Genomic DNA, 21,606 nt, shown 5'->3' with positions numbered 1-21,606 from the left:
ATAGTTCCAATTACAATAAAGAGGCAAGTAAGCGGGCAACAAGCTACGCCACCACCCCCTTTTGAATGGCAAAACCGATCCTACTGAAAACAAAGTTATCGTTCTTCGGCGTCGATGAGTTACTGTGCACGACCCGCTGAACTCTTTTTAGAAACGCAACAGCATCGGGGTAATTACTTGTATAACATATTAGAGATTAATAGCGCAACTCTAAACTAATTTCCTGTCTAATCCACGACCTGATGCCCCGTCGGGTAATTACGCATTGTATGTCATTTAGGGCGTTCACTTAGAATACACGAGTAAAAAATTTAGTTTCCAAATGCAAAAAGAACAAGTAAAAGGTGCGTAATGAAAAGTATTAATATTTGAAGGATAAAAACGCTAACTTAGCCCCGCCGCAATATGCAATAAACCCTAAAACCCCAAATTCCACTATAGAACTATAAATACACATCACCACTTAATTCCAGAACACCATCGATGAGCAGTTTGCAGGTTTGTATTGCATGTTCTCTTTGTGTTTGCAAGACTCTAATTTCTTTCAATATTATTTTATGAATGATTTAGAAGTGCGATGATACTGAAATCTACCTATTTTATGATTTGTTTCATGATTAGAAACAACCAATGGATCCTTCTGAGCACTTAATTTAATTAATTGTCATTAAGTTGATGACAATGCTTGGGTTTTACTACCGTTTGAGTTTACCGACCAAACAAACGTCGAAAATTTTGGTTTTAGTACGGGTAGAATAACGTCGAAAATTTTGGTTTTAGTACGGGTAGAATAACGCACGTAACTGAAACCAATCGAATTTACGGCATCTTACTGACTCAACGTTTGCGCTTTACTACAACCCTAATTTAACCGACCTGTCCCTTGTACAACGCGACGACTTTAAATCACTAGTTAGTAATAAATATGTTCAAATTTCAAACGATTAATAAACGCGTCGGTAGAATGAACACTATTTTAGAAAAGAAGCCAACAACATCTTGGATGACGAACACCGTTTAAAAAAATAACAACATCTTGGATGACAAACACCGTTTAAAAAAATGACAAAAGAAAAGGATCCAATAAGAAAATAATTTTTTTTTGTGAAATTAGGACCTCACGCGCTCTTTAATATTAGCCGATAAAAATTTTTGAACACTTTATAGTTACAACAATGTACGTTGAATTCTTGTGGTTCACTTGCACTCTTTGTATACTTCTTTACCTTTTTGGAAAATTACACCATTTTTTAGTTTTATTTTTTTAAAGGAAAATCTATTTCGGAAACAACAATTATTAATCGCCTTAAAAGTGCTATGTATACATATAGCATCTTGTTACCTAACATGTAGTAATAATATGAAATGACCATTTATTCCTTAACTTTAAAAGAAATAAAAAATGCGCCAGACCATCTCCTAGTTTCATCATCTTCAATTATTCATGTAATAGTAATAGTACCATGATACTCCATTCTTTATTCTTCACCATTTCGCCACAATGCTAACTCTTTTACCATTCATCTCAATCACACAACATATGTTATATCTACCATTATTCATTCCTTTTATTTAATATATTTAAGTATTTTAGTTTAATTAAATTTTTCTATGTACCTATAGTTTGTGTGAAACTATTTGTGTATCAAAAGAGCCGTCGGAGGATCATTCAAGAGTCCACTTTTTCTTCTACAGATATTTTCAGATGTGATCCGCAGACTAAAGACATTTTACCTCTTAAAAAACAAACAACACATTATTAATGACCAAGCTAGTTACGCTATGTGACGAATGGAAAGGAGGCATGGTGTTCCTTGCCGTCCACACCATGCCAGCTAGGACCACACGGCCCCTCCACTAATCCATACCACATTACCTTAAAAGTCAAAACCTTGTTTCTTCGGATTGTATCTAATTATCATCACCACCTTTAACACCTTCAACTAAATTAAACATCAACTCTTTTTTCTTTGTAACTTTAGGTTTTAACTGATTATATAGTGGAATTAGCGTTCTTCCAGGCGAGTTGCGTCATACAGGTCGATAAAACCCTTGCGTGGTAAAACCCAAGCGTTGATGCGGTAAGTCGACGCGAATTCAGCCGGTTTTTGTTAAGTGTGTTGTTGTACTGGAGCTAAGACAAAAAAATAACAAAATATTAAAATAAAAATTGTGGTGGACAAATGGCGTGGCGTCGGCTGGTAACGATCATTGGTAAAACCCGACCATTATCGATCGCAGACGTTGAGGCGGCGAGTCTACAATAATTTGGTCGGTTTTTTATCATGTTCGTTATGGTATTGGAACTAAAAAAACACCAGCATTTGGCCGGTTTTTGTTACGATATTGGAACTAAAACAAATGTGATGAGTATAGGCGAATTCAGTCGGTTATTGTCACGTTCATCACGACACCATAACTAAAACAAAATAATAAAAAAGAACAAAAACAAAATTGACATTTTCTCAGTTATCGTTACGTTCATTACATACCTATACAAAAATAACACCAATACGATGCTGCAAAATGACCCAATGAGAAATTGGCAACACCAAACTTCTAAATTGTTACATACAATAATAACGTATAAAACTATTGAAGTGATAAAAAGACTAAACCACATACTACGATTCTTTAATAGGTATAGACATACCACAACTTTATATCTTCACCACTTTGCCGATCACCTTTAACCACCACACCAATATTATACAATCACCTACCACATGAATTTCGACCATCCACGCCATCTTCAACCAAAACTTGAGCGACGAACACCGAAAACATTAGCACCTTAGCCGCGTAAAATTCAATTTTATATTAAAATAAAAATATAATTTTTAAGACATTATAAAATAAGAATACAATTCATAATTTCATATAATGTACATCTCAAATTATATTGACAATGGTTATTCACACACCCTTTTTGAATATTCACACACTCTTTTAACACACATCTTATCTCTATATACACCTCATAAAGGGTGTATGAATAACACATCCCATTATATTCTCTTTACGTCTAATTTGAACAAAAAATATATTTGTGCACAAACAAACATATTTCAGACAGAATTTACGTCACATTCACAGAGTTTCACACCGTCCAATAATTACTACTACTCATAACCAAATCATAAAAAGACGAAAATGTCCTGTCAAAGCATCTATTTCACACACACAGCCACATCATCACCAAATGGGCAATAAAGTAATTCCACAAAACAACAGCAGTGTGAGTTAAGTTACTCATCAACTTCACATAAAGTTGATGAACTCAGCCTCACCCCATAAACACCAAATTCATCATCAAATCAATCTAACCCTAATTATTCGATCACTTGTACAAAACACAAATCAGTCTGCATTATCCAATTCGGTGTTAATTGAGTTTAATTTCGCTGAAATTATTTTGCGTTTGGTGTAAAAAGAGCTTGAAAACCTAATTAATGGAGGTGTACGGACGGAGCACGGGGAGAATCGGGTCGGTTTGGTTACAGACGGGTCAGGATACCGGGATTGAAGGCAATGCTTTGATGATAGGTATAACTTTATGTTTTGGTGAATTATTTATTGGTTTATTTATTTAGGGTTTAGAATAATGTACGGACTTTGGTTATGGTGTGTGTGTGTGTGTAATTTGGGGAATGTGTGTAGGACCGATGATGCGATTGGAGTTATCGAGTGGAATAGGAATAGGAGGAGAGTTTTATCCTGAGAGATTTGGTGTGGTGGATTGTGCTTATTATATGAGGACCGGAACGTGTGTGTATGGTACCAACTGCAGGTTTAATCATCCGCCTGATCGTCGTAGCTCGGTATTCCCTTTGATCATGAGCTTATTTTGATATAATGTTCTGTTCTGTATAGAATGTGATTATGATTAAGTAGATTTAGTGATTTGCACATATAAATTGTACTCTCTGATTCATCATAATATGGTGAAACCATTGATTAGGCTTTAGGAGGTGCAAGAACTGCAGTAAGTGGGCCATACCCAGAGCATCCAGGAGAACCTTCTTGCCAGGTACTCTGTTTTTTTATATTAAGATTAAGCTTTTTCAGATTTAGACATGCATTTAACTTCTGTTTAATGATTGTTTGTATTTTCTGAATGTTGCAGTATTATTTAAGAACAGGTACATGTAGGTTTGGTGCATCATGCAAGTTTGACCATCCTAGACACGCGGGTGGATCGTTGAGTAATGTGCCACTAAATTCTTACGGATATCCATTACGAACAGTAACTATTCCCATCTCATATTTTCTGTTACAAGTGATTGTTTCTTGTTGTGCGCGAGTGTCAAATCTGCAAACTTTTGTGTGTTAAAACAGGACGAGAAAGACTGCTCCTATTATTTGCAAACGGGGCAGTGCAAATTCGGTATAACTTGTAGATTCAATCATCCTCAACTGACTGGCGTGTCCTTACCGCCAGCTGCATCTGCACGCCCGTTTTATTCAACCGTGCAGTCTCGTTTACCTGAACAGTATGTGGGCCCGTCAACTGGATATAGGGCTGCTAGACCACCATTAGTACCTGGTTCCTACCCGCCTGGTGCTTATGGTCCCGTGTTACTTCCACCTGGCATGGTTCCTTTACCAAATTGGAGTCCTTACTCGGTAAGAAAAAATACAGTTTCTAATTAATTATCAGTCCTGGTCAACATGGTCAAAGCCGGTTTATGAGACTGAAAACCCTATCCGGTGGAACCGTTTCAGGTTCGGTTAGGAACTGGCTTTTTATGAAGCGTATTTTTTGTTTTAGTATAAAACATACATACATACATAAATACACACATAAAACATGCATGCATAAAACATTCACGAATAAATTACATAAATACGTAATATACATTTATAGATACATAACATACATAGTAGACATGCATGCATACAAAATGTACATATATGCATACATACAAAAGTACATAGATACATACATCAGTTCCAAACCGGTTCGTGAACCATAAACTCCAAACCAGTTCCTGCTTCAAAACTACAAACCGGTCCCGAACCTGCGGTTAATTTCAGTTCCAAACTGGTTACAACATTTTCGGTTCCGAGCTGGTTCGGTTTGGGTTTTAGGTTCGGTTAACTGGTTCCATTGTGCACCTCTATTCTTAATGTGTCAATAGTTTATGAGATGCAGGGACGCGTAAGCCCGGCCCCGTCTCCAGGAGCTCGACCTTCTGTATATGGAGTGAATACTTCGGGCCCGCCTTTTGCAGCCCAATATCGTCCTTTCCCCCCTTCAGCTGGCCAGATAAGCAGTACTCAAACCGACAGAGTATTTCCAGAAAGACCTGGTCAACCCGAATGTCAATACTACATAAAAAATGGTGATTGTAAATTTGGTGCCAGTTGTAAGTTTCATCATCCACCCGATTGGGCTATACCAATTGACAATTGTGCCCTCAGCCCCCTCGGTCTCCCTTTGCGTCCGGTAAGCCCGTTATAATCTAATTATTATAATTATAAGATGGTAACTATTGTGAATGAACAGGGGGTGGACGCTTGCAGTTATTATGTAAAAAACGGGCTTTGCAGGTTCGGGCAGACCTGCAAGTTTGACCACCCGGTTTCAAGTGCGGTTACATATGGACCTACTGACATACCGGTTGCACCGTATATGACCATGGCTCCTTCGGGTTCATTCTCTGATTGGTCTAAAATTGACCCTCGTTCAAGTAGTTCAGGTGGTTTGATGTTCCCTCTGGGTCAAATGGGGTCAACAGGGGGCATGCAGCTCTCGAGTCAAAGTCAAAGTTCTTCAACAAGGTAGTGGAAGATGGTGGTTTAGATGTTATAGCAAGATGGTTATAATATATATATATATATAGTGTGTGTGTGTGTTTATGAAGTATGGTGCCATGCTTGTCAATTGGTATTTATATTTAATATATATTAAAGTATAGGAAATATTTATCCTGCTATTTAGGCTGTGTAAGTTGAAGTTTATTACACTTTTGATTGCATTCTATCTGATATGTGTATAGAACGATGATGCTAAATTGCTAACCTCTGGGAATCAAAGGATTTTGGAATTACGTCTCTGTGTTTTTTTCCTTTTATGATTGATTAGTTTTTTTAATGTTCTCTTCCTTTTGTTTTATTAAAGTATTGTTAAATTTGGCTATTGAGCGGTCTTTAAGCCTTGCAAAACAGGTGGATTGCGGTGTTAGGCCGTTAATTGGTCAAAATGGGGTTGGTTTCCAAACCTGCTAAACCTGTTTTGAGCAAAATTATTTAAGGGTCCATAGGGCCCGTTTGAAAAATGTATCAAATATGGATCTTATGCAGAAGGATGGATTCGGATTGAATGAGCCGTCTTAGGAAAACAAGTACCATATGAGTTCACTCACTGGACAACAAGCCCGGGAGAGTATGTACAATACCCATTTTAAAATGATACAAGAGCTAATCCTGGACTACTTGTCAAGTTAATAGCTCTCATCAAGAACCATTCTTTCTTCCTCGTTTCTTCAAGATTGCGTGATGATATCTAATGAACCAAGTTGCTTCTGATTTGAGTTATTGTTTATCGACCTGGCGCTGATGCACAAGTTAGTGCTAACAAGTTAGTGCTAACTAATAGTAGTTTACTATGGATCACCCCCTTTGTCACTAATGAATCAAGTTGCTTCTTATTAGTAGTAACTTACTTCTCATAATTACCACAAATAATCAATTATGACTAATGACTAATTCTATGTAACTTTTTCGTCAATCATACAAATTTGAGGTAACTTTAAGTAACATTTCAACAAGGTAAAATATGTTATTTTTCATTGTGGGCATCACTTAATAACCGCCACCATGGTCTCCGCTCCTTGGACCCTCACCAAGGGCCCCTGCCCTTTGATAGTCTCGAACAAAAATGTACTTCATACATAGTATTATTTCACTCGGGTGTCAAGTAAATTCAGTCATACCAAAAATGATCTTAATAACACTTATATAAGGTTCATACTGTATCCCTCTATGTGTACGCAACATATGTTACTTTGCACAACTGATGTCCATCTGTAGTTTCTTGGGTTGATGTCACAAAGATTCATGGCTTTTGTTTTTGGAAATCCGCTCATTGTTTACATAAGAATTAAGATAAACTAGTACGAATAATCTCAGTTATTATGATGTTTATATCATTATTGACATTACATCAGAATGAAAACTTTAAGGTTTTGCCAGAAGGCCGACATAAACCACTGAAGCATAATAGTGTCTACACCTAAAACACGATACTGTTGCCAGTCTATTTATTACTAATACAAACTTTTACTGTAGAAGTTAAATCCATATAGCTTTGGCCTTCTTGAGCTTTTTGACTAGCTTTCCCTTAAGATGGAGTGTCATGATCTCATTTGAACCACCAATCAGCTCTTCCCCTATAAATACGACGGGTACAGTTGGCTTACATCCTAGTTCTTTTAACTCTGTCTCTAGTTGCTGCCCATCAGGATGCTCATCTAGCTCATAAACCGTGGGATTTGCCCCAAAACCGTAGATCAGAGTCTTGATTGTGTGAGACATGCTGCAAAAACTTTTGCTAAATATTACCACCGGCATTTCAGCACCCAATCTTGTAACCATGGTCATTGTCTAAGGATATAAGGATATATATTAATATGAGAAAGAGATTGTAGTAAGAGGTTCTTAGAAGTAACAGATTGATGTATATATATATATATGTTTGAGCTATATATATATAGATATCTATATAAGAAAATGCTTGTTGAGTAGATTTGAAGAACTTGTACGTTAAATTGAGATAATATATAGAGGCTTAGCTAGGGTGTTTTTTCGGATCTTGGTGTACGATACTAGGGGTACTACTGCACACAAGACACTAACTGTTAGGAGATCTTGACAACAATCATTGTCTTGGGATATCTTTTGGTGCTCATGTGAGAATAACATAGGTGCCGTGTATTCCAAAGGATATATTTTGGTGCTCATGTGAGAATTTTTTATTTTATTTTTACCATCAAAACAGAAGTTTCGAGGCATCTCGTTAGTGTAGGTTCTTGTGTTTTTCAAATTGTCCTAGATAGTTTTCAGTTTTCAGAATCGCATGGAATTGATCACTTTCATATTAAAGTATTTTGGTTACAAAATCTTAATCAGATAATTCAGAAAGTTTAACAAAAACGAGAAAGTTTTTATGTGTAAAAAAGTATATGTAATCGAACATAACAAAGACTTCACTTTTATAGGAAGAAAATCACCAAATCATTTAAGTTGAATTGATACTAGTATACAACTCTTAGTGAAAAAGTGTTGAGGACTTGAGGTTGGTAGTTGCAATTGAATGCGGGCGGTTCAGACTAGGCATGGATAAACTGACACCCTTTTTTGACCGCAAGCGTATATTATACAGGGCCGAAAAAGAGTAACATATATAAGGGAACCAACAACCTATCTATGTTTATCGGATTAGAGAAGGCGCCATGTCGACAGGCGATGGTTTGTTAGATATATTCATAGGCTAAAAGTTTTCAAATTACATGTTTACGAGATTACATATATATTAGAACTTAGAAGTCATTGCAAGGTTATCGATTTCAATTGGATGGGAATATTACATAATCCTAAATTACAATGGTTGCTACAATCTCTTGTTACCTGAAGAAACACTAACCGGACCCCGGGCAGATTACGGATAACCTGGGGGTTAGATAGATGTTTCCCACGAGGGGTTAGACCCGGTAAAGATGGTTCTTCTGATAACCTGCAAAACAGACACCGTGAGCTTGTCACTGAGAAGGGGGGGGGGTTCCTCCTTGTGACCACCCTCCGGCGTGAGAATCAGACTAGATTGCTCTTTAAATATAAATGTATATTAAGAGATTGCTAGAGCAGATATCAGGTATAATATGATGATAATATGATAAGATGAGATGATCATACCATTTGGGGTATTTATAGCTGAAGGTAGGTTTCCAAGGAGGTGTGGCCGGCTGAATAGTATTCCTGTTCTACCAACTGTGGCCTACGCACGTGCCCTGCTGGTAGTTGGTGGGTAGGCAGCGGCTGACAGTGACCAGGCCTGCTGTGTACTATTCCTTTTCCACCAACTGCCGGCTATGCACGTGGTATGACAGGAGTTGGTGAGTATGCAGCGGCTAATAGTGACATACAGTACAAGAGCATGCTGCTCGCCATACTGTTGTCAATAAGCTGTCGTATCTTTGGTCAGATCTTTTTCCCATACCTCGTCAGGTACAGTACAGAAGATCTTCCCGTATCGTACGGACTGGCTTAGTTGGGCGGGAGTATTCCCCCTCCCGCCTTTGTGCGGGGTTGTTCCCGGCTTTGCTCATTCCTTCAGGTGACACTGAATGATTGAGAGCTAAGTGCCTTGTGCGTGTAGCCTTGCTGCGCGGGTGGCCTTCCCTGATGGCTTGTATCCGCAGCTGCGGGAACAGGCAGAGTACTTCACCATTGGGAGGCATTTCCTGCGGGAACAGCTTGCGTACTGCGCGTAAGGACGTCACGTCTCTGAGCATGGTGGGTCCTGCGTATCCAGTTGGTTTCTGCGCAGACGTCTCTTTTGAAGGTGAGTCTTGCGGGTCCAACTGGGCTCTGCTGGGACCTACCTCTTCAAGTCCCCCCAGTCCAATGTTCTTCTCATGAATGTTTAATAAAGTGAGGTGAACTTTTGGACTTAAGCAAAGGGTTTTGAAAAGGGTTTTTTAAGGTTTTCCATGGGGATTCTTCCCGCGGAAGTCCTTGTCACTTGCAGAAATTCCCGACTTTCCTGCTTGATCTTTGGGTATGATGCGGGTAGGTCTGTAACCTCCTCGCAAGTCAGGAGCGTTGAGTCCCACTTGTGTGGATTCTCCATGAGGTTTTGGTAGTTTTGAACATAGTGATCAATTATGTTAAAACCACCAATTCCATCCTGGAGCTTCAAACAATGTAGTTCTCGACGTTCCCGCTATGCGGGGATGTTATTTCCGTTTCCTCAAGCATTACCAGAAGATCCTTCTTGGTTTCAATTCCCTGCGGAGCGCTAGGTATGTGAAGGGTTTTGCCTTGACACTGTACCCGAGCTCGTCTTACGGTTACTTTACTTCCAAGGTATTCCTGGCGTCAATTCCCTGCGGGTGCTAGGTATGTGAAGGGTTTTGCCTTAACACTGTACCCGCACCCGTCTTATAGTTACTTGGTTGCCGAGGTATTCTTGGCTTCAATTCTCTGCAGGTGCTAAGTATGTGAAGGGTTTTGCTTTAACACTGTACCCGCACCCGTCTTATGGTTACTTGGTTGCCAAGGTAAGGGGTATTTTCCCGCTTACTTTTGAATCTTTTTGAATTTTTTTGAAATTCGAAGGGTTGGTGAAAGGATAAGAACAGTCCAAACCTCTGAAACGTCGTGCGACGGTTTCTTCTGACTGTGTCAGGACGTGCAGGAAGTTATGGTGACGTGACAGTACATGGTCATTCCAGACGCTTTTTCAGGCGCGTGGGCGCGATTTTTCGGGCGCGTGGGCGCGAAACTAATGGTACGCGTCCTTTCAACAGCTGTTGCCAGCTTGCTTTTTGCCACGTGTCATAGTTTCATTGCACCTTCGATTTCTCTCTCTTCCGCATTAAATTCATCGCATTAATTGCGATTAGTATATAAAGGGGGAGAGGGTTTTTTGTAATCCACACTTTCACTTTTCTCTTCATCTTCAAAACGATTTCCGGCGAATACTCACCTTTCAGTCGAGCATTCTCTTGAAATCGTTTTCTTCTTTCATCTGCAAGATGTCTTCTCGTGATCTCGAATCTACAGCCCAGGAGGCTGGGGTGTTCGCCGATGACAAGAGTACTGCTGGCGAGTGCCAGTGTGCTCTGCCTGTCGATCTGTATCAGTACATCGTCAGGAAGTTCATGCTCGAGTCTCTCGAGCCTGAGTTTCCTGAACCCCATCAGACGGTGTATGATGCCCCCAGAGGCAAGATCGGGGTATATGCTGCATTCTTTGTCTATGGGAATCTTAGGTTCCCGTTGACAAACTTTGTGTACCGTGTCCTGGAGAGGCACGGTGTGCACCTGACCGAGGTGCATCCGATGGCGATCGCCAAGATTCGCCACTTCGAGTGGGTGTGCCGGATACTGGGCATTGAGCTCTTCGTCGACCGCCTGATGACCTTCTACTCTTGGAGGTGCATCCAGGGGTGGTATACGCTGATAACCCGAATCAAGGGTTTGAAGATTTGCGCAACCGAGCGCAGTCTTCGCTCGTGGAAGCGGGAGTTCTTCTACATCTCCGCTCGCGCCATCCCCCTTGCCATGAAATTCAAGAATGGGCAAGCACTTCCCAGCCTTCACGCCTCCAACTACCAGGAGGCGGAATGGTTTTCGAAGATATCCCGAGTCCAATATCTGGTTTACCGGTTTGCGGAGTCCGGGATGGTGATGCTCGGGATGAGCCGGGTGTGGAAGGATGCGGATGCGCAAAAGATCCCAATCGTCCTTGAATACGGTTCGAACTCTGTTCCTTACGGTATGCTCTGTTTCTTTTTGTTGATTTAGAATTTCTTCTAACTTCTTTCCTGTTTATTTCAGAGGGGAACGACTTACAGTCGCTCATGTACCCGCGGGAGGCTGACGGTCCCGCTCGGATGGGTACTCGCGCTCTAGACGAGAACGAGTTGCCCATCCTAGAACAAACGGCGGATCGGTTCGTGGAGGTCTACCCGTTAGGCCACGAGATCCTTAGCGCCAGGCGGCCAGGTAAGGCGCTATTCAACCCTCGACCCCTCAATGTTGAAACCTCTGCTGGAATTCCTCTAATCTTATGTTCTGATGAGGAATCCGCAGATGGTCCTCCGTTGGTGCGGAAGAAGAAGGCTGCCGGCGGGAAGGGGAAGGAGAAGGTGGCCTCCACTGCCGATCCGGTGCCTCGGTCTGATTCGGAGACCGAGAGCGAAGAGGTGGCGGGGAATCCCGGTGGTGATAAGACCGCCGCTCAGGAGGCTGCGACAACTGTCACCTCCGGAGAGCCCAGGATGACAATGGTGAGCGGCATGAAGAGGCCGGCTCCATCGGGTTCATCCCCGCCTTTCCGTACATTTAGGCTCAAGAAAACCCATAAGTACAAACTTCCTTTATCTTTAACTTCATAGCTTTCCATCATTAATATCTTTCTTTGTGCAGGCGTGGATGTTGACGCATTCCAGGGTGGAGCGCAGAGGAGTACCCCTCCGCCCATGACGGTAGGCTTGGTCAGCCTACCTGAGGCGACGACCCAGGCGGCTGCGCCTGCGCCTGCTTCCGCTGGTTCAGTTGCTCACTCCGTTGAGCTGACTGTTCCAGCTGTGATGACATCACCGCCGGCTGTCAGTGCCATTTTTACCGCATCTTTCACTGAGCCGGCGGTTACTTTTGCTGCGGATTCCGCAGCGGCGACCGCAGCGGCTGTTACCATGCCTCCTCCGTCATCAGCAACGACGGCCGATCCTTCAGGTATGCATGGGGCTTATCGCCAACCTCTGCCTCCTTCCCATCTGCCTGACCTCTTGGATGGATTTCCCTTGGGTTCAGGTGATGGGTTTGGCGGCTATCGGCCTGTTGTTGACCCTACAGGTGCGTAGGGTTCTTTTGGCCTATTTCATATTTTTATCATCTTTTCCTAACTGCTTTATGTTTTTTGCAGTGTCGGATTCCAATGAAGTGTATGTTCCACGATGGAACATCCGCCGAGGAACAACCCTTCGCACACCTGTGGAGTGCGTGGAATGGGCTCGTCACGCTGCTCCCAGTGGTGCGTTGGGGGAAGCCATGGCTAGCTACCAGAAGGGTAGGCTAACCAATGAGCTTCGGGTTCTCCTAGCCCGGATGCAGCCGCGCGTCGAGCTGCTTTGTCGTGAAAACGACAAGTTAAAAGCAGCTCGCCTTCAAGAAGTAGCTCGGGCGCGGGCTGTCCGGGAGGAGAACGTAAAGCTTACCGCAGTGGCTGCGGAAAAGGAGAAGGCCTTCAAGGCCCTCGAGGTTGAAGTTCAGGCCCGACTCGAGGCCCGTTCCAAGGCTGCCCAAGCTGTTAACGAACAGCTTCGGCTGGCTAAGGAAACTGCAAGGAACGCAACCGAGAGGGCCACCAAGGCTGAAGCTGTTGCTGAGCCTCTACGCGTGGAGAATGAGGAGCTTAAAGCCAAATTAGAGGCTCTCCAGCAGGCTCATGATGCCTTGGCGATGGAAGACGCCAAAAAGCTCCAGGAGATCTTGGACCAGAGGGGGGTGCTTGACCATACTGAGCGGAAGCTAAAGGGCGTCGAAGAGGCTGCGGCTAAAGAAGTGTTGCTTGCCAACCTCAATAAAAGTGAAGCCGAACGCGCCCGTAACGAAGCTCAAGCTGCCCTCCAGGAGGCTCTGGTTGCCAAGGAATGGCTTCTTCGAGAAGCGTTGTCTCAGGTATGTTTAGCTTCATGTCTTCACGCTTTTCTTTGTAAATAGAAAAGGTTTTGATACTTGTATTTTTTCTTGTAGGTTGTGCATCGGGTCTTTGCTGATACGTCTTATGACGATGCTATGAGCGCAGCCCTCAACGTTCTCACGAGGATGGGGAAAAGGCCGGCTTCCTGCTTGGTCTAGGGTTCGTTGAGAAAGGCATCCCGCCTTCCAACTTCCCTTTGTATAATGTTGATACTGAAGCTGTTTACGACCAAGCAGTGAATCAGTATGCCGCCTTCCCGCATCCGGTGGTGGAGAAGGTGAACCAAGTTGCTGCTGCTGATGATGGGTTAGCTATCCTTAAAGCTTTCATTGAACCGCCACGCTCTACCGATGGTGCTGGTCCAAGTGGAAGTGGCCCTGAAGCTTGATCCTGAAGATCCCTTCCCACTGCTAGGATAGGTTTAGCTTGTATAGATTTATATTCTTGTAGGCGGGTAGTTACCCGGCTATTCTTGTAATGAATATTATGAAATATAAATCTTTGTGCGGTTAAGACCGCTATTTTCACTGGATTCCTTGCTTTATAAACGTTATATGACTTGCATACTTTAGTTTAAATTAGCAATTTTCCAAGTGCTTAGAATAAGTTAACCTTTGAACGTGGTAGATAATAGGTTGAAGTTTTGCTTCCTCTTTCGTGATTGTTCGGGTAGGACCGTCACTTGCACTTAGTAGGATGGCTAAACTTTACCTACATCTGACCTGCGTGGAGGTTTTCCTCATCTTTTTAGAAATTTCTAAGTGTTTAGGATAAGTTAACCTTTGAACGTGGCAGATAATAGGTTGAAGTTTTGCTTCCTCTTTCGTGATTGTGCGAGTAGGACCGTCACTTGCACTTAGTGAGATGGCTAAACTTTACCTACATCTGACCTGCGTGTAGGTTTTCCTCATCCTTTTGTAAGAAATTCTGTTTTGAATTAAGTTATCCGTTCGACGCCCGGTTGTTAATAGGTTAGTGTTCAGTTTCCTCTTATCATGATACTTTCATTTAGTGGGATGACTGAACTTTACCTTTAACTGACCTGCGTGAAGGTTTGCCATTTTTTGGGTTTATGCGGGTTTTGCCGCCTTCCCCACAACGACTTCTTTCACACCTATGTATGCGTTGAAGACCGGCATCAGTGTTGAAAGTTACAAGTATAAATGTAAAATTATCAGCGTCGATGATCTAAGGAGAATCATTTCCATTAGAAGTGGCTCTGGGCCTTTTCTTTACAAATTTGGAATTGATCTACATGCAAACTGTGTAATTGAGCTCCCTTCCATGTTGTTGGGATGGGAGTGCCATCGAGCCGATATGCACCTGGTTCGGGATCTCGTTCTTTACGCAGCATGTAGTCTCCACATTGACGCTGCAATTTTATTCGTGTTTTCCCCAGCTGGGGTTCTACACGCATCAGCCTGCTCAGCGTTCATTGCGCAACGAGGTGCGCGAGCGTCCCATCTCTGACAAATGCTTCGACCATGTCCTTTACGTCTATGCATTCTTCAGTGTTGTGGCCTTTTGTCCTGTGAAAGTCACAGTATTTGCTCCGATCAGCATTGTGACGATGTCGGATTATTGGAGCCTTTGGCCATGGGAGCTCCTCAGTGGCGAATATCTCGGTGACGCTTTTGGTGAGTGGCGTCCATCTGGAGTTCTGGTTTGACTGTGCGTTATCCCTTCCGCCTAACCGATGTTGCAAGCCGGATGAGGTGTCAAAGTTTACCCTTGACTGCCAAATGCCTAGCTTCCGCTTTTTGTTTAGTCGGGCGGTAAGGACGTTGTCTTCTCTTGTTTTCTGGGTGTAGAGGTTTGTGCTCTGTGGGAGATCTCTACCCAGTTGCCTCTCAGTTTCCGTAAAGCGTTTAGCTGCTGTCATGATGGCATCCCATGTGGATGGCATGCCATCTTTACCCGTTAAGGTGCGGATGAGCTCTGGGTCGTTCGCGCCGTGAATAAAAGCAGCGCGAACAAGATCTTCGCTAATGTTACCCAGACTTAGCTTCTTTGAGTTGAAGCGAGTGATGAAGTCTGGCAAAGATTCATCCTCCTCTCGAATGCATTTGAGGATTGTCCATTGTTCTTCGGTATACTTTCGTTGTTGGCTGAAGTGTTGGCTAAACTTCTGTTGGAAGTCTGCCCAGTCGTAGATGTGGTTGACCAGTAAACGATCGAACCACGCTCTAGCTGGCCCAACAAGCGTCATTTGGAACATGTAACACCACGTAGGTTCCGTCCAATTGCTGACGGTTGCCCCCGCTATGAATCTGTTCAAATGATCGTCTGGGTCAGATATACCATCATATGTGCCTATGTTGGACATTTGTTTGGCACTTTTTGGGGCAATTGCTTCCGCAATGTCCCTTGCAAATTTGGACGTTCCCGCATTTGCAACAGTTGGTCTGAATGTTTTGGAGAAGTCACGTTGGCTTCCACCTGCGTTTTTTGGTTTGAAGGCTTCTCCAAAACGCCTTCTCGGTTGGGAGTCCGTTTCCTTACGCTTCCCTTTTGCCCTATGGCGAGGGTTCGCGTCTGTGTCGGATTCCTCCGAGTCATCGTCCAAGTATTCTTCGAATTCGTCAGCCTGTTGGACGGAACGCAAGCGTTTGTCCAACTCAGCTTGGAATTCCTTCTGACGTGCCTCCGCCCATGCCTTAACTTCATCGAGTGTTTGGCGGGGGAGTCTTGTTCGTTTCTCTAACTGGGTATCGGTGAATCCCAGTGAGCGATTATTTACTGCACTTGCCCCAGCTTGGGTAACTGGGGTAGTGTTCGTAAAATTTACTTCACTTGCCCCGGCTTGGGTAACCGGGGTAGTGTTTGTAAAAACTGTGTAGTCGGTATTCCCCCAGTAGCTGGGGTTGTGGTTACCGGAATTTCTTTAACCATCTTTTCAGAAGTTTGAAAAAACTGAAAAGAAATGAAGTTCTAGCTTTTATGCACGGATGGCGCCAATGAAGAAACACTAACCGGACCCCGGGCAGATTACGGATAACCTGGGGGTTAGATAGATGTTTCCCACGAGGGGTTAGACCCGGTAAAGATGGTTCTTCTGATAACCTGCAAAACAGACACCGTGAGCTTGTCACTGAGAATGGGGGGGGGTTCCTCCTTGTGACCACCCTCCGGCGTGAGAATCAGACTAGATTGCTCTTTAAATATAAATGTATATTAAGAGATTGCTAGAGCAGATATCAGGTATAATATGATGATAATATGATAAGATGAGATGATCATACCATTTGGGGTATTTATAGCCGAAGGTAGGTTTCCAAGGAGGTGTGGCCGGCTGAATAGTATTCCTGTTCTACCAACTGTGGCCTACGCACGTGCCCTGCTGGTAGTTGGTGGGTAGGCAGCGGCTGACAGTGACCAGGCCTGCTGTGTACTATTCCTTTTCCACCAACTGCCGGCTATGCACGTGGTATGACAGGAGTTGGTGAGTAGGCAGCGGCTAATAGTGACATACAGTACAAGAGCATGCTGCTCGCCATACTGTTGTCAATAAGCTGTCGTATCTTTGGTCAGATCTTTTGCCCATACCTCGTCAGGTACAGTACAGAAGATCTTCCCGTATCGTACGGACTGGCTTAGTTGGGCGGGAGTATTCCCCCTCCCGCCTTTGTGCGGGGTTGTTCCCGGCTTTGCTCATTCCTTCAGGTGACACTGAATGATTGAGAGCTAAGTGCCTTGTGCGTGTAGCCTTGCTGCGCGGGTGGCCTTCCCTGATGGCTTGTATCCGCAGCTGCGGGAACAGGCAGAGTACTTCACCATTGGGAGGCATTTCCTGCGGGAACAGCTTGCGTACTGCGCGTAAGGACGTCACGTCTCTGAGCATGGTGGGTCCTGCGTATCCAGTTGGTTTCTGCGCAGACGTCTCTTTTGAAGGTGAGTCTTGCGGGTCCAACTGGGCTCTGCTGGGACCTACCTCTTCATTACCCTATAATGTAAATTCTTAAGCTACAAATTACTTACGTTCATGATGACTACGTCGAATTAATTTTGATTTTTATTAGTTGTTAGACTTTCTATAACTTGCAGTAATTAAGTAATATGAACCCTTTTAGTGATTCTAACTAAGATTGAGTGACGAAGGAATATTAATGTATTCTTTTAGATATATCCCTATCTTTCATGTGTGATGATCAGGATCGAATATACGAAACCATATGATAGGAACACTAGAAATGACCACATACATACAACTCAAAAGCTAAAGGAAAAAAGGAAAGCGATGATGAATAAAAACTTGCGCGAGGAGTCAATTTGTATAACCGGCCAAAGATGAAACTTAGGGCCACTTATACAGAATGCATATCAGCAAACCTGAATGTCAAATTTTGTTCTCTACAATTACCAAACGGAAAACATATCATTAAACAGGCGTCGGTGATGGAGAAGTTGTGTTGTTTGAGTACATCGGTAATAGTACATTCCTTAAGAAAGAAAGCACAATGATCTGCCATGTGACTGGAGGTCAGGAAGATTTGCATAACTGGCTCAAAACAAAGTGAAGGGCCATTTAATTGTTTGTTGCTTGACTACCACATGATTGTGATCCTATAAGAGAACCCAAACTTAAGTTGATACCACCTTTTGTCATTTATTTGGGTGCCTTAGAAGATACTTAACTAGTTCATTTATTTGAGCCCACATGATAAAAAAATGTTTTGTTATCTAACTAGTTGATTTAATATCTAACTTTAAATAAATGTAACAATAATAAATAAGTTAATCATAAATAAATAGGTTCTAATTATAGTAAGAAAAAAAAAATAGAAAATGCTAGTTAAGTAGGGGAGCGTGTCTGGTGGTGTATGATCACAAAGTCGTCCATGGTCTTGTTGTCATTTGGCCAGCATCTGATCCATTTTGAATTTGAGTTGTCGTATCATTTCCCGACCAGTGTCTCACTTGTTTATCGCCTCCAACCGTAATTCCAAGGCACAAAACACCACAATTGATTAATATGTTGACAACATTTTAATTTGTTTAGTTAAAACTAGCAACTTAACATATTGTCTTTTTCGAAAAAGGAGAAGGGTATGAAACCTAGTCATGGGAGCTAGCTTTACACGAATATACAAACAAGGAAGAGTGATCCAAAGGAGCGCATAGTGTTGGTAAGATTTTTATATTGCTATAATTTCTTTATATAAGCTAACACTTATATTTTGTTTCATTAAACCACAAGAAAGTTAGAATAAACTACGTGCTAACAAGAACTTAGTTTCAACTTTTACCAAAACAAGGTCTTCTAGTCGGCTCTTGGCTGCAACATGAACAAACTAAATTTGACGGTTGAGGCTGAGGCACGCGTTTAACACGCTTCCCTTAAAACAGATTTCACGCCTCTACATAAGACAACGCGTCTGTCTCCCAGGGTACAACAGCCTAAGCAGTTGGTACTGCCGGAGATGTCCATGGCCCGAGGCTACATCGGGTAAATTGTAGTGTTAAAACTTGTGGAAAAAAATAGAATAAAAAAGCTAGATGAATTAATTAGAGAAACTCATCTCTATATATTCCCAACATATGGATCTTCAAGACTTTCTTCTTCACCAAGAACTCTTCATGTATGCATACATCTCCTTGTATTTTCAAACTAATACTTTTTCTAGTATTTCTAAAATGAGGCACATAGCCTATTATGTATAAGAGTTATGGATGGTGAATAATCTCTCTTAATTATAAATTTAATTAGAGACATAAAGTCTAATAAAAACTAATCAAATTCATAAAGAGCTCCACTCAAGAGTTTTCCACCATATGAAGAATTTAATATCAATATAAATTCTAATAAATCAAACAAGTGACATAAAGAATTTAATATAATAATTCAATAAATTTTCATTCACATTATCCAATTTTCCAACAGTTTTCTCTCTCTCACCAAACCCACTTTTCTACCTTTCTTTCTTATATTTTACAAACTAAGCTCCGAGATCCGAGTGTTGTTAGTGATTTCCGCTAGCTAACAACACGGATTGATCCGAGTAAAGCTGTTAGATCTATCCAAAAAGGACCTACATTACTAGAATCAAGATCATGATGGTTGGTTTATGGAGTATAGATATATTGTTGGACGTAATTTCTATTGGGCTGACTCACCGAGCCTATGATGAATTGGTGTCTTATTTATCAAGTTGAGCACATGACTTGGTTTACAGGAATAAATTACATGGTGAACAAGTCGAGCCAATGACTTGGACAACAAGGAATTTATTTATTAATTCTTATTTAAATATGTTTTTACTAATTAGTATTTGAGTATGATAAAGAGTTTGTATTCTAGTCTAATTAGGTTTTCATGTTTAAACTAATATATATACCCGAGCTTGTGGGTTATATCATTGAGAGATGCATTGTAATCTTTCGAGCTAATGAAAGTTACAAAGATCGAGCTTATGATCTAAAACTATTGTTTGTGTTTATCGATCCTGGTCACCAAACTTCATATATATGTTTCTAGAAACTAAAATATATACTGATATAGGCTTATATTGATACATCAACTGCCTAATTTTGTTTTATATCTGTGTAAGTACTAGGTAATACTTCATTCAGTTTAGATTCACTGAGCTTGAAACCATGTGAACGAACTCACACGCTCGCAATATTCGCATGTTCGAAAGAAAGTAACCAAGTTGGTGGCGCAATATAAAGAATCATACAAAGCCGACCGAAAGCAATCTCATTCCCAGTCTTTTTACCCTGAGAATATAAATATTTAGAAATCGATTGAAGGAATCTGTTTGAACAAATATTGACCAGCCCTTTAAACTTTCTTCCTTTTCATGTACTGCTAAGTAATTAGGCCCGTCGAATGTGGAGGACACAAACACATGGTCTTTTAATCGCCCACGTTGTTCAAACAACTAAACCACCTTTACTTAATGATCATTTGGTACATGTATATATGTAATCAATGTATTTTCTGACTGAAATAGTGCAAATACAAGGAGAATATATGTGTTCAACTTGTTCTTTCAAACGGTATCTATCTTTCAAAAGATACCGACCTTTAGTTGTTTTCAAGCATCTTTTCTTCGATCTTTCTTGTTTCGTTTTAATATAAATAGAAGTGGCATGAAAACATCAAACTTCAAGCAAATCTCATCTCCCAAATCATCGGATCGCGATCTAATTCACTCGGATTTTGATCCTTTGACATGGAGAAGATACAAGCATTGACATCACAGAATGGAGTTGTGATATTCACCAAGAGCACATGTTGCTTGTGTTATGCAGTCACCATTCTGTTCCATGAACTTAGGGTCAACCCTATAGTTTATGAAATTGACCAACATCCCGAAGGACGGGAGATGGAGAAGGCTCTTCCTAAACTTGGGTGCAGCTCACCTACTGTGCCAGCAGTGTTCATAGGTGGCAAGCTTGTGGGGTCCACCAACGAGGTCATGTCGCTCCACCTAAGCGGCTCGCTTATTCCACTGTTGAAACCGTATCAGTCACTCATGGCTTAAATAAACTTGCATACTTATGGGTACATTTTATGTAAGGAAATAAAGGTTGGCTCAAGAATGATGAGTAGTAGCAGTCAACTAGATTATTAATTCTTACTAGTATTTAAATAGCTTGTTATTATAAATTTATAATTATTAATTCTATAGTAAGCAAGATTTGATTGTTAGGTTATTATGATTATTATTAGTTTCTGGACTATGAATGTAACTTATTTAATCTGTTCACATGTGTTTGCTGGAAACACATAACTATATGCTTCAGATGAATGTGATTATGATCTATTATTTATTAAGAACTTTCTTGTATGTGTGTGTGTATATATATTATATATATGAATCTTCCAAAGGAAAAGGAGGCTAAAACATAACATAGTTTCAATCCTTCCAGATACATTTGATGTATACAAAACGTGTAATCTTGAGTTAAGAATCATACAAAATCGGCCGAACATGTAGCTGATATATTCCACCTTTTACATTTCTGAACCATGATTTTCATAAAAAGTTAAAAGAGGATATATGCTCTACTTTTAAATAAAGAGAGGTACTGAATACTCTTTAAATTTCAGTCACTTTTATTTATTTGGTAATCCTATATTTTTGTTTACAGTTCCCCTTCTCAGAAGCCCGGTGGCGGCCAGTGAATCTTAACTTGAGCACTCTACAAATATACCAGAGCTCTCCTAAA

The 21,606-nt window shown here is 41.4% G+C and overlaps 1 protein-coding gene, 1 non-coding gene and 2 pseudogenes across 2 annotated transcripts; 3 read left to right on the top strand and 1 right to left on the bottom strand.

Moving 5' to 3' along the window:
• Positions 1-568: 568 nt before the first annotated feature.
• Positions 569-651, top strand: LOC143564229 (small nucleolar RNA R41). The gene has a single exon (XR_013140821.1). It is a non-coding gene; the product is annotated as a small nucleolar RNA R41 (small nucleolar RNA).
• A 2,951-nt stretch (positions 652-3,602) lies between these two features.
• LOC143564222 (zinc finger CCCH domain-containing protein 32-like) lies at positions 3,603-5,807 on the top strand. Its single transcript, XM_077051566.1, has 6 exons — positions 3,603-3,821; positions 3,962-4,030; positions 4,127-4,246; positions 4,339-4,626; positions 5,156-5,449; positions 5,510-5,807. The coding sequence occupies exons 1-6, from the start codon at positions 3,651-3,653 to the stop codon at positions 5,786-5,788; spliced, it is 1,221 nt and encodes a 406-aa protein (XP_076907681.1). The 5' UTR covers positions 3,603-3,650; the 3' UTR covers positions 5,789-5,807.
• Positions 5,808-7,125: 1,318 nt separating this feature from the next.
• LOC143564207 (monothiol glutaredoxin-S2 pseudogene) lies at positions 7,126-7,881 on the bottom strand (annotated as a pseudogene).
• A 12,642-nt stretch (positions 7,882-20,523) lies between these two features.
• LOC143564206 (glutaredoxin-C13 pseudogene) lies at positions 20,524-21,214 on the top strand (annotated as a pseudogene).
• The last annotated feature ends 392 nt before the right edge of the window (positions 21,215-21,606 follow it).

This window comes from Bidens hawaiensis, unplaced genomic scaffold (genome assembly GCF_021521415.1).
Source record: "Bidens hawaiensis isolate Kalapana, Puna unplaced genomic scaffold, B.hawaiensis_p1.1 tig00021834_1, whole genome shotgun sequence".
In the NCBI taxonomy this organism is placed as follows: Eukaryota; Viridiplantae; Streptophyta; class Magnoliopsida; order Asterales; family Asteraceae; genus Bidens; species Bidens hawaiensis.
The sequence above is the reverse complement of the archived record's forward strand: the minus strand, read 5'-3'. Positions and strand labels throughout refer to the sequence as shown.